This window comes from Nannobrachium achirus, assembly GCF_963921795.1.
Source record: "Nannobrachium achirus genome assembly, chromosome: 3".
Lineage (NCBI taxonomy): Eukaryota > Metazoa > Chordata > Actinopteri > Myctophiformes > Myctophidae > Nannobrachium > Nannobrachium achirus.
The window spans coordinates 54750843-54763691 of record NC_137812.1 but is presented as its reverse complement, the minus strand read 5'-3'; the positions used below and the strand labels follow the sequence as shown (position 1 = coordinate 54763691).

The 12849-nt window shown below is 41.1% G+C and overlaps 1 protein-coding gene across 1 annotated transcript; it reads left to right on the top strand.

The window, feature by feature from the left end:
• Window positions 1-4654: 4654 nt before the first annotated feature.
• Window positions 4655-9580, top strand: fgf8b (fibroblast growth factor 8b; the record flags this gene model as incomplete). The annotated part of the gene is made up of 5 exons (XM_080722667.1): window positions 4655-4713; window positions 4808-4844; window positions 5819-6002; window positions 8204-8310; window positions 9272-9580. The coding sequence occupies 5 exons, from the start codon at window positions 4655-4657 to the stop codon at window positions 9578-9580; spliced, it is 696 nt and encodes a 231-aa protein (XP_080578793.1).
• Window positions 9581-12849: the final 3269 nt, after the last annotated feature.

The window sequence follows — 12849 nt, the reverse complement described above, 5'->3', positions numbered from 1 at the left end:
TTCTCCAGGTAAGTTTTGAAAGAAGGCAGTGATTCACATGGATGATGTCAGGGCATTCCACATTATGGTGGCAGAGTGGCACCACAAATTTCCCCCCATGTTAGTTCTAAATTTGGGGGGTACCAGATCAGAGGCGCTCCCTCTGGTGTTGTGGCTGTGCATGTCACGTAATCTGGAGAAGTAGTTAGACAGGTAGGTGGGCACACCGTCCACCTGTATATCTTAAATACCAATCCCATTGATATTTGCTTAAAGGACCACTTCACCTCTGGGACAACTCAGGATTGTGTTGACCGTGTCCCAAACAACAATAAAATAAGATCTGGTTGTCCCAGAGGTGAAGTGGTCCTTTAACTCTTGTCATCTACCCTGAGCTGGGTCATGGGCTTTAGGCCGGGTAGTAGTCAAACTGCAGTTGAGTTGAGTGCAAACAGAGTGACGTCTCGATGTCAATACATCTTCATCAGGTCAAGTCATATTAGTGTATTAGTATTGGTGGTTTTGGTTATAAATAGGATATAGGCCTACTGTAGTAATGAGACATAGCAGCAGTAGTCGTGGTTGTAATGAGTAGTGGACAAGTAGCAGTAGAGGAGCTTACAACAGGCAAAGTGTAGAATAAGGACGCATAGGTAATCAGCATTTTAAGCAAAAATACAGAGGATTCGTACTTTCATGGAAAACGTCAGGGTCAAAGTTAGCCTGGTTCCAGCCCATAGACCGGCCCACTCTCAGAATGGACTGTTTCTCTGGTCTGGAACTGAGTACATGAATCGGCAGTTTAGCAAACCAAAAACTGCGGCTCCTCCAATGAGCGAGGGGGGTGGGGGTGGGTTTAACGAATATCCAATCCGCGCAGCAGTTGAAACGATTCAAACGAAGTTCACACACCAGGCAGGCCAGGCAGGCAGGCACACACACACACGCACGCTGATTTCATCAAGCTGTTAATGTTGATTACATGTTTCTGGTCGCAGTTCTGTGTGGAAGCAGTCACTGGCACAGACAGAGACACACACACAAACACACACACACGCCGCGACCATGCGTCGCGATCACCGTGCGTCGCGATCACTCGCACGCGTGCACACTCGCAAAAAAGTCCCTCTCCCGTAAATCGTTCAGAATAGGGCACAGCCTAAAGCGTGAGCTGGTGTTGCAAAAGTCATAGTGCTGTGATAAAGATCTAATATTACTTGTATACGCATGGAAGTGGAGCTTAAAATGTACTCCGAACACTAAATGCAGTCAGCTAACTTGGCTTTAATCAGTCTTATGGCCCATTCCCACTGGGCCAGATAAACAGATGAAAAAATATCTGTCACAGATATTTTGTATTTGTATCTTACCATCCACTCGAATGGAGACAGATATTTTGTATCTGTTTATCTAGCCCAGTGGGAATGGGCATTTAGTCCTGTTCCTCCATAACCTTTTGTGGCATAAAAACGTTCAGCATGTGATGTGGTTGATACTGCAAATTAATAAGTGACTACACCAGTGATTCCCCTTTTCATTTCAAAGACCCCCCCACAGTTTGATAGACATTAGCCCAGTGAGCCTACACCATTTTTACACAGTAAAATCATCAGTGTTAACTTAACTCTGACAGTGTACAAATGTAACCAACCGTAAGCATCCATTTGGTTCCATCTATACACTCTCAGAGTTAGATATCTTTAAGTGTCCATTGAGACCCCTTGTGATCCCCGAACCCCACATTGAGAACAAGAAACCATATTCACACAGCTGCCATTTTGCTATTACAGTAAGTTAATGAAATTACACCTGTTGCCACCCTGTTTTTTCAAAGCAAAATGCCAATATGGCCGCCGTGTGAATATGGTCTAGTAGGGCATTCACCAAATATTTGCATATTCGAATATCAAAGTCACTATTCGACGTTGTTCACTGAAGTCGAATATTCTCTTATTTTTTTTTCCTCTCTTTAAAAGAAATATATATGTATGTATTTCTTCATGGTTTATACAACTTGGCTAGATAGGAAGTCATAAAAATGCTCCAGGTGGATGAATTTGTTAATGATCTATACTGATACATGCATCACGTTTCGTCTCCCCGAACTACTAGTGGGAAAAACAGCGGCCATCTGGCAAACTCGATGTCATGATGGAGGAAGAGCCAACTGTCACTGCTAGACTGAAAATTGCTTGTTTTTATTGAATGAAAAAAATATATTTACGGTATATTTCCTGTCGAATATTCGACTATTCGAATACTTTGAGGTCGAATAATTTGAATACTAAAAATCACTATTCGTGAATGACCATATTCTTGAGACCCAGCTTTCTGAGTGATGTCATTTTGTAGCTGAACCGGCCCTTTTCGACGAAAAGTTTGGTGGTCGGACACGGTATGGACAGGCCTTTAAGTTTTAGGCAAGGCATAAGAGCTGACTCTAGTGGACTACAACACACAACACCAACCCATTCCCCCGGCACCTTCAGTCACATACATAATATAGGAGCAGCATGGAAGTAGGCTACTGAATGAGTATTTAAGGGAGATATCAGATCACACACTTTATGTTACAAAGAAGAATTACAAAGTAACTGATGTAAACAACGGCAGACAGGGCCGGCCCACAGGACACATTCTTGAATAGCAAGCAAAGACTGTGAAAAAGTTATGGAAGCGAGATTAGAGCGAGTGGGAGACCATTTGTATCCAAGGCAAAAAGCTTAGATGTTATGTGAAAACCATTCTGTGTCATGCGTTCACATGGTATACATATTACCTACATGTGTATGATGAAAAAAGTACATCAAGGTTGGTCCTGTGGGGCCACCAAACTACCTCTAACCTGCAGTAAGGGAATACGCTAATGTAACTGTAGATTTTCTTAAGTACATGCCAGGGAATTTTTTCCATGTGGACATTTTGTTGCTTATAAAACTAAGGTACAATGTGATTTTCTAAAAATGGACAGGAATTTCAAAGGATTCATCTATTTCGATTTTCTATAAATGGAACTTGGGGATTGTGTGAATGCTCCTTAAAGGAGGTAAAACCACAGGGTTTTCAAACATTTTGACGTCACAAAACCTCAAACTGACTTTCATTAGGCCATGGACTCAGATGTGAAAAGATGTTTTGGCTTAAATTAAATTCAACGATCTTAATGTCAATCCTACATGAGAAATATATTCAAAGTGATTGTTATTGTTATAGAATCGTCACTCATGCTGTAATAATTTGTCTGGGACTCCCTGGTGGAAGTGGAACTCCACAAGGACCCCTGGGAGTCCCCAGGCCCGACACCATTTTGACCTCTGATTGAAACTGGGGTGCTGTTTGAGGAAATAATTAATCTGTTTTGATGTTTGAGAATTTCATGAATTGCCTCCATGACTCCATGATAGGCCTACTTTTGAGGTCAACCCAATAGTAACATTAATCATCAGTTGTCAAATGTGTGTCAGTGCAAATCAATGAATAGTCCTGCATCCAAATCTTTATGTGATAGAAACATGTTTGTCTTTAACCACTTGAACCCTATTCTGAGAACTTTAGCCAAAAATAGCTGATCTACAAGCTCACAAAGCTTTGGCAGCTTTGTGTAGAGCAGGGGGGGGGGGGGAGTACAGACTGAAAGGTCAAGTTTATTAATTAGCCTATTGAAGGTTCAAGTGGTTAAATATCTGAAAACACACATAGTGAATCACACACGTGAATCCAAAATACACTGATGATTGTGCTGTCAAACATAACTATGGATCATGAAAAGGTTGTGGGGGTCCCTGTTTCATCTCTCTCTCTCTCTCTCTCTCTCTCTCTCTCTCTCTCTCTCTCTCTCTCTCTCTCTCTCAACTAAGGGGTCCTTGGCCTGGAAGCGTTGAAGACCCAGCTGCTGTAGGATATTTGGAATTGGCTCTGGTTTGGACGCCCCGCCCTCTCGCTGCTCGCACCGAGGACATTAAAGTATTTAAATGTTGAGGGAGGGAGACGCAGTGGATCTGGAGTAAAAGGCAACCACAAGAAAATACACGTGTAGGCGGAGTATTATAGGAGTCGAGTCCCGCTACTCAGGCACTTCAGCGTTACGCATAGACCAATTATACTTGTCAATTTCCCAGAAAACAAATAAAGTCGTGCCGTTCTGTCTTCAAATTCATTCAAAAAACAATTCGATATACGTCTCGTGTTCATTAATTTTTTTCCTTTTACATATCTGACTGTGCTGGTGCGTTTTAGATCCATGCGTAAAAGCTTCCATCCATCCACCGCTTTGCCACGGTGACCGTGACAACAGAGTGGATGTATTTGATATCAGCCGACGTTAATCAAGACAAAGGTTTCCATGAGGATGATTGACAAGAGAGGGCTTTGATGGAGGTTGTGGAACAAGAACAACGTTCGTTGGATGACGGCGCGTCCTTCTCCCCTCTGATCGGATTTTCATCTTTTTGCGGGATTAACGCTGCTTTAAACCGTTAAAACCCTTACGGACTTGTTTTGTAACTTTTGCTATCAATGAGTCCCGCCAGCAGGAAGAGACAGTCTGGGACCTCTCAATTAATTGGTTTTGATCTGTGATAGGAGGACATAAAAAAAACTACTGAGTTGAATTCCCACCGGGATCAGGACTTCTATTATTTCTAAGAGTCTCCAGCACTGAATCAGTGGAGTATTCATGACGCGATATTTGACTTATTTCACCATGAGGATAAGAACATCCAGATTAGGCTATCTGTAAGTAAGGAGGAGAGCTCGGGTGGTGAATCGTTGCCCGTCAATTTCAATTATGGATTACATAAATACGTTTTCTCGTTTCTTCTTCTTTCAGGTTACTTCAATTCATGACGCTTTGCTTTTACGCGCAGGTAACGCACATTTCAGCACACGTTTTACAAAGCAATATAAATCCTATTTAAAAGCGCTTCGTTGCTCCTTCATTTGTTCATTTTATTAAATAAATCACTTTAAGACCTATCAGGTAATTTGCCTGCGCGCTCAAATAACTTAATCCGTTTGTACATCTGCAATAGGGTGCAATAATAGCTTAAAAACACACACGCTTTACTATGCAAGGCAATGGCAATTGGCAACAATTCAAACATCTTGAAAAGAGGTAAGCCCCGGCTAAAAGGTAATTGTTAAAACATATGTGGATGGATGGCGTATGGTTGAATTGGAGGAAAAAAAAGAAAAGAAAAAGAAAGAGAGCCGTAAAGGGATGCAGTCCGGGGAGACAAGGTGAAAGAGCAGCCTGCTAAAAACAGAGGAGTGTCATCCTCCCAGCATCTCTCACAACACACAGCACGTCCACATGGCTGTCTCCTGTAAGCTACATTAAACTACGTCTATAGCCTTAATAAATACATAATACAAATCTGGAAAATAGATAATAAAAAATAACATAATATGGGCCTAAACCAATAGGCAATAATAGCCTAATAGGCCTATGCCTAATGTGTTTTAGGCTAGCCTATTCCCTATAAAACAGTGGTTCTCAAACTTTGAAATTTGAAGGTCCCTTAACTTTGACAGTGTAGGCTACAAAATTAACCCATTAGGGTCCACTGGTGCCATTATAGGCTACACTGTCAAAGTTAGGCTTGGGTCAATTAAAGGAACATAGAGAGTCCATGAAATCCACTTTGAGAACCACTGCCCTAAAATAACTTGTGGCTTGGCTAATAGCCGATAGCCTGCGTCGCCTTGGCCTCATTTGGCTGACCCCAGAGATAACGTTTTCTATTAGGCTGTTATATGAATTCAAAAGTCACTTTTTTTAAAGGGCTGCGTTTACGGGGTTTGTCATTTAACATAGGCGTGTTTTCTCTTGTCTGAACAGAACACTGTGCAGTCATCCCCCCCTAATTTTAAGCAACATGTAACCGAACAGAGCCGGTTGTCGGACAGGATGAGCCGGAGGTTGACCAGAACCTACCAGCTGTACAGCCGGACCAGCGGGAAACACGTCCAGGTTCTGGGCAACAAGAGGATCAATGCCAACGGCGACGACGGGGCGATGCACGGTAAGGTTCAAACAAGTCAGCACAACTTGACAAATAACTTAGTTGACCATATCAGCATTCATTCCTCTTTTAAACCATTAAGACACAAGGAGGCCAATTCTAATGCCTTCTAAATCAGTAGGCTATTCTCACACTTTCAAGTTTTTTTTAAAAAATATTCAAAAATAGCAGATGTAGGCCTACAAGCTGGCAGCTTCTGTGAGCTTGTAGATCTGCTATTTTTGAATGGCCAAGATAACATCTAAAATGACACAGATGCTTTCCCGGTTTTAATGGGGTTTAAGCTGCAAGCTAAAGGGGTGAATAAAGCTTTGTTAAAATACAGATTCCATCAAGAAAAAAGGACAAGAAAATAAAAAAGAAATAAAGAAATAAAAATCTGGAAAACCCATCTTAAGTCATCCTACTTTTGCCTCTCCAACAACCTCTTAGCTTCATCTCCTAGCTAGCCTACAATATGTCTGTTATTTTAATCAACAATAGGACCAATTAAGGTAACAATATATGATCCAAGTTGGCCCTATCATTTCATTTGGTCAGAGCAATGCTTTTTAAACTAGGCCCTGAATTAATTGCAGCTAATAGCTAATCAAATGGGCCATCGATCAAACAATGAAAATTGTGCTGAGTGTGGTTTTCAGTTAAGTATAGGCCTATAGGTCATAAGTAGATTATAAATTATAGCTTCAAATTTAATGGAAATTATAAATTACATTTGCTTTTAAAAACCCTAAGCCTATTAATTTAGAAATAGTTGGTAATTGGTAAATAATAATTGTCTCACAAAAAAATGGTAGGTAACTTATGCAGGTGGCTGTTCTTGGAAACTATTCCTAATTCTATTCTAAGAGAATGCAATTGTAAATATTGTTTGTGACCCCATTTGTAGCTATATATGCAGTGTGGTGTTGTGGACACCTGTTAAGATGGAATGCAGTAGCCTACATAATATATTATTCTTCTTTCAGGGAAAACGTGTCTTCAATTTAAAGGGAGCGAGTTCCCTGTCACCAAAGTATTTTGGTGTGTCTAGCCATCTTTCCACCACAGTTACCACCATCCATCTACTTATCTATGCCTGCTGCCTGCATTTTTGGAGGGTCCTTTTATGAGGAATTTTCATTGCTTTACAACTCAATGTATGACTCAATTTATAAGGAGAGGTGAAGTCAGCATCTTCACTTTATCCCCGGTTTCCTCTGGTCTTCTCTCCTGTGAGCTCTTTTGTCTATCTCTCTGATGCACACACACACACACACACACACACTTGCGTACACACAGTCGCGCGCGCGCGCGCACACACACACACACACACACACACACACACGCGCGCACACACGTGCGCAGAGCGAGCATAGACAACATTGTTGAGTGGGTGTCACACTTGTAGCAGGCCCAAACCTGACCACTGCTCAGTGCTTGTGGCTGTGTCTCCGACCGCAGTATTCTCACTCTCTGCTTTATCCCCTAAGCATTTATAGCCTTTCAGTGACAATAGCCACTGTGCAAAATCCCCTTTGCTTGATGTCACAGTGGTAGTCATTGAACAACTGCATGGCCCCTTCATGCATTTAGCCTGCATACGTCGTACGGTATATTCTTCTTCTTTCTTTATGTAGTATAAAAGTTGTATATTATCACACAAAACCACACTCTCCTAAACAGATATTTAACAGACCACTCCCCTTGTAGCTTCTGATGGCTGAATAGGGTGGCAAATATGATTTTCCCCAAGTTCTGCATGGGAATGTCTAAAATGACCAGCAGTGTTCAGCAAGCATGCAGTTAAAAAGTGCATGTCAAAATTTGTTTTGACATGTAGGCTACCCAGTGCTTTACATCTGTGAAGTGTAAAGTGTCAGTCCTGGAATCACTGTTACTCCTTGTGATTGTGTCAAATTATACTGACACAACAGTCAAGACAATAGCCATTTCCCCATACAGACCATGTTTATTTAAGTACCATATTTGATATTGCTTGCACTATATTACTTACATTGTGCCTTCTTGTTATATGAATTTGTTTTCCATGTTTCTTATTCTCTATTCTTTATCCTTTCCTTGAATCGAAATCTGAATCTAAAGTTTCTTTTGATTTTGATCAAAGGTACAGAAGTAATCTATCTCATACTGTAATATCTTATAGCGATGTGCATTGGTCCTGTGTTATCTAATTAGTTCTATGCTTCATTTTTGGACAGCCAAACTGGAGGTGGAGACAGACTCCTTTGGGAGCCGTATTCGCATCAAAGGGGTGAAGACAGGATACTATATATGTATGAACAAGAGGGGAAAGCTTATCGGCAAGGTAATAGAGTTAACCACTTTAACACTATATCGTTGTTGTTGGGTGAAAACCTTGTATGTCCAAAACCGTTCGTTTTGTATCTATCATTTTAATAATCATTAAAATAGTGAAAATAGCAGGTCTACAAGCACACAAGATCTACAAGGTGTTGTGTGTTTGTAGAGCTGATAATTTCACTAGTTTTGTGCAACAGTCTTGTATGATGTAGCAGGGCTTTACTTTACAGAAAACTTAACACATTTGAAACTTGGAGATACAAGGTTTCTGCCTGACAGTGACTATACTTCATTGACCGGAGTACCCCCAGGGCCTGGGCCCCCTCATTTCTTCCTACTAAACCAAAGCTCTTCACCAAAACTAGCCCACCTAAGCTCACAACATGTTGCAATGTGAAATGTTATGTGAGTTTGAGATCAGATAATTTAGCTGAATGTTCTCCCCAGAATAGGTGTGAACAGTGTTCATGTGGTTGAGAGTTGGGGGGCTACAGTATATGTAATCATGCCATTATATTTTGTAGCAGTCTGTCTTCTGTTTTATCGTTCTTCAATTACAGTAAATTCAACACTGTAGATACGACAGTGTTGGGGCCACACTTGACCATTATTATTTAAATTGTTATATTTCCTTAAAACGTGTCTCTCTTCTGGTTGGTTATTCTGAACTGCATCACTTCACTGTTTATCGTGAATTGATTGAAGCCACAATAAATTTGAGTATGGCATTATCGTGAACTGTGCTCTTTTAAGGTTTAACAGCCAGGGAACTCAAAGGAACATTTAGCCAGAAACAATGTTTTTAATATTTGTTCACCTTCACCTAATCTAATCTAATCATTGACTATGTCCAGCATTTGTTTTCAAAATGAGGGTTAGCGTGTCCCCAAAAAAAGTACTTGTTTTACTCCAATCTTATTCTTATAACGGCAGCTAGCTTCTATGTCCTTCTCTTCTCCTCGCAGCGGAAAGGACGGGGAAAAGACTGCATCTTCACAGAGATTGTCCTGGAAAACAACTACACTGCACTGCAGAACGCCAAGTACGAGGGCTGGTACATGGCCTTCACCCGCAAGGGCCGTCCGCGCAAGGCCTCGAGGACCAAGCAGCACCAGCGAGAGGCCCACTTCATGAAGCGCTTGCCCAGGGGACACCTGCTGAGCGACAGGAGACCGGCGTTTGATGTCCTGCCTCTTCCCGTCCCCATCCATCCGTTTAGAAACAGTGGTCGGAGGACTAAGCATTCCAGTCACCAGCGTTCAGGAAGCCACTGAGAACCCAGATCTCTCAAGAGAAACAGAGGAAGGGGGGGCAAAACAACCAACGAGGAGGACCCCACATGGGAGAATGTGGGAATGTTCCCAATGAAATTAAACTACTTTCCCCCCGTCCAGTTGAACACCACCAGGGGTGTCGCACCAAATTCTGGGCCCTGGATACAAGGATTCACTGTGTTATTTTGTGCTTTAACTATTGAAAAATAGCAGATATACAAGCTCACAGCTTGTAGAGCTTGTAGATATGCTATTTTTGAAAAATTGTGAAAGACTTGTGCAAGTCTTTGAAGGTTTTTTGAGAAACCTGTTTCTATGTCAGTGGTGCTCAAACTTTTTCATGTGAAGGACCCCCAAAATGATATGTATTTGGCCACGGACCCCCATCTCAAAATATTTAGTTCCAGGGACCCCCCAGAAGCAAAATTTGAGTTCGCTTAAAATATACATACGTTCAAAGATTTGCACACATTTTCATGACTTAAAATAGCAGATCTACAGATCTACAAGCTCGCAGCGCGGCACCGCACTGTGAGCTTGTATATCTGCTATTTTTCAATAGCTAAAGTATACAATAATTAAGGCCCCTCCACCTTGGGCCCTAGTAACTCAGTCCCACTTTTCCCCCCTTGTGACGCCCCTGAACACCACCCACCTCTCCACTTTGTGCTCCATTTGACAAACTCTCGTCAGTAAAACTTTGTTACTGTATTGTACCTAAATTTGAGTATCTAATTTGCTATATTACGTAATACAATATAGTATATTAGATTATATTAATGTTTAATATTTCAATATTAAACATTGAGTATCCTAATATGCTAGCTATATTTTTCCTGTCAGACAGAATCATTTAAATCAGGGAATGATTTAAGCGTTGAAGATCTCAACGAGATTGGAATTAATAAATGAATGACTAGATGGATGGACACTTTGGATATTAGATATTAGCCAACCTGGCAATAAAGAATGTTATGACAGAAAATGGTTGCACACAATCATAGACATGGCAGCTATCTGTGGGTACTTTCCAGCATCTACAATAATGAGTCTCAGTAGACACTATACAGCTATTTCCTACCTTTAGGAGGCCATTTTGGTGCATTTCTTTTTTTTGCCTTTTCTACATATATGAATATATTTTTACTGTAAAAATTGTAAATTACTTTAAATGATGGATATATTTATTGTAGAGTGTATATTAAAACCACTAAATAATGAATTAACAAGACGTTAATCGCAGGTTTTCTCTTGTTTGGCTAGTCTTGGAGAGCTTGTACAAAATGTTGGTTATTTTGTGTGTGTGTGTGTGTGTGCGTGCGTGCGTGCGTGCGTGCGTGCATGTGTGTGTGTGTGTGTTTTTCCCCTGTCTTCTCCTTGAAGCTTGGAGACCCAGATAACTGAGGGGCAATATCTGTGACAGGCTACCGAATTCAATGTGCTCAGCAAGTGAGACTTGGGCCTGAATGGCCTGGGCTATGTATTAAAAGCGGTGAGGTCAGCCCACCATTTTGGCCCAAACAAAGGTTACCACCATGTAGTTGCATTTCTCACGATCGCACACCGTAACCCTCTGATCAAATGGGGCCTTTGTGAGACCTCATATAAAAGGGCATGTTATACAATAGTGGGTTCGAATAATAACGCAAGGAGGGGTCAGCTATCAAAAAGAAGGCAGTCACACAGGGAGGGGTAGAGGGACTGGGGGTGGAGGTTGGGGTAAAGGATGGGCGAGGGAGCTCGGGTATGAGGAGGAGAGAGAGGGGTTGAGGGAGTTGAGTTGGGGGGGCGGGGGGTGCGCAGAAAAAGCAAACCGGGGTCTGTGTGGCAAAATGTGGCATCGACTGAAAGAGAGGGGGGAACGGCTGGGAAGAGGCATTCGGGAATAAAGGGGAGGCAGAAAAGAAACTCTCTCTCTCTCTTCCCAGAAGCAGTTGAGCATGACCATCAGAGGCCAAACGACAGGGGAGGAAGAAGACCCTGAACAGAGACTGGGCCACTCCAACAATGCATGAACTGGATGTCCAATTTGTTACTTGTTGTTTCCTGCCGTTGGAGTGCTCTGCATCTGTGAGAAATGTGTTTTGACATGCACCCAGTGCTTTGAACATTGTTGAGTATTAAACTAAGACAAACTACTGAACTGAAGTATACACCCTGAAAATGAATATGCTGCTTGACGTTCAGCAGTACATCTTTTAGGTGTAATAGAAATGTGCATTTGCGTTTTGCTGAAATCGATCAAATACAAATAAAAATCAATCGATTAAAAACGATTCTGAAAATTAGAACCAACGAAAATACATCAAATGAACTTACAAAAAACTAAATAGAAAGTGAGACTGAGCAATTTTTAAATGTTTTATTATAGTCCTGTTCTTTCCATCTGGACGTGTGCACAAAGCACAACAGTCCGAGTGACCTGTGGTTTTGTCTTTGCCTTTTGCACTTGCTGTCTGGGTTTGGCCCCGTGGCAGAAAAAAAAAAGGAGAAGAAAAAGGAGAAGAAAAAAGAAATGCAAGGAATCACAAGGTTGGAACAATCTAAATTTAAATGTCATTGTTTCCTTAACACAGCATTGTTCCTTTTTTTATCCTCCATCTAAGTATGTCTGATGGGAACCTTTTTAACTGACCTTGGTTAAGAAGCAGATAAATACTCCACTGTATTAGATGAATCAATACGTTGCACTGTCTATAATTAGTGTAGTTGCCCCTGCAGTACTATAGTACTTGTCCATCTTTATTCCATCTTTCTAGATAAACTTTATTTTGCCGCGCTACTCCTCCTACAGTTTTGGTGCCACGCACTTGGACCATATGTCAAATCGACCGGCTTCATCGGGACACGCAGGGGTGCATTTTGCTAAGTGTTATAGTTTAATTTACATGTATATATATTTTATTCGTGAATTAATTTTCTCCATTGACTTTAATTAAAAATAAACTTTTCCCAAATATGGAGATGACTGACATCATATATGTCTGACATAGACCACATGAGACTGACACAGTATGTCCATATATGGGCATTCCCAGTTATGGGCTTAATATTGATGACATCAGGGATCTCTCAGAGATGGGCACAAAATTCAAAATACAAATTGAAAATACTATGTGAAATACTTACCAGGATACTGTCACCAGGATAGTATCTTGGACAGTATTTCAAAAGTATTTTGCATTTTTTTTCAAAATACTTTTTTGTATTTTGTGCCCATCTCTGCATATATGGGCATTAAAGGGTCAAGGACTGATGGCCATTAATGT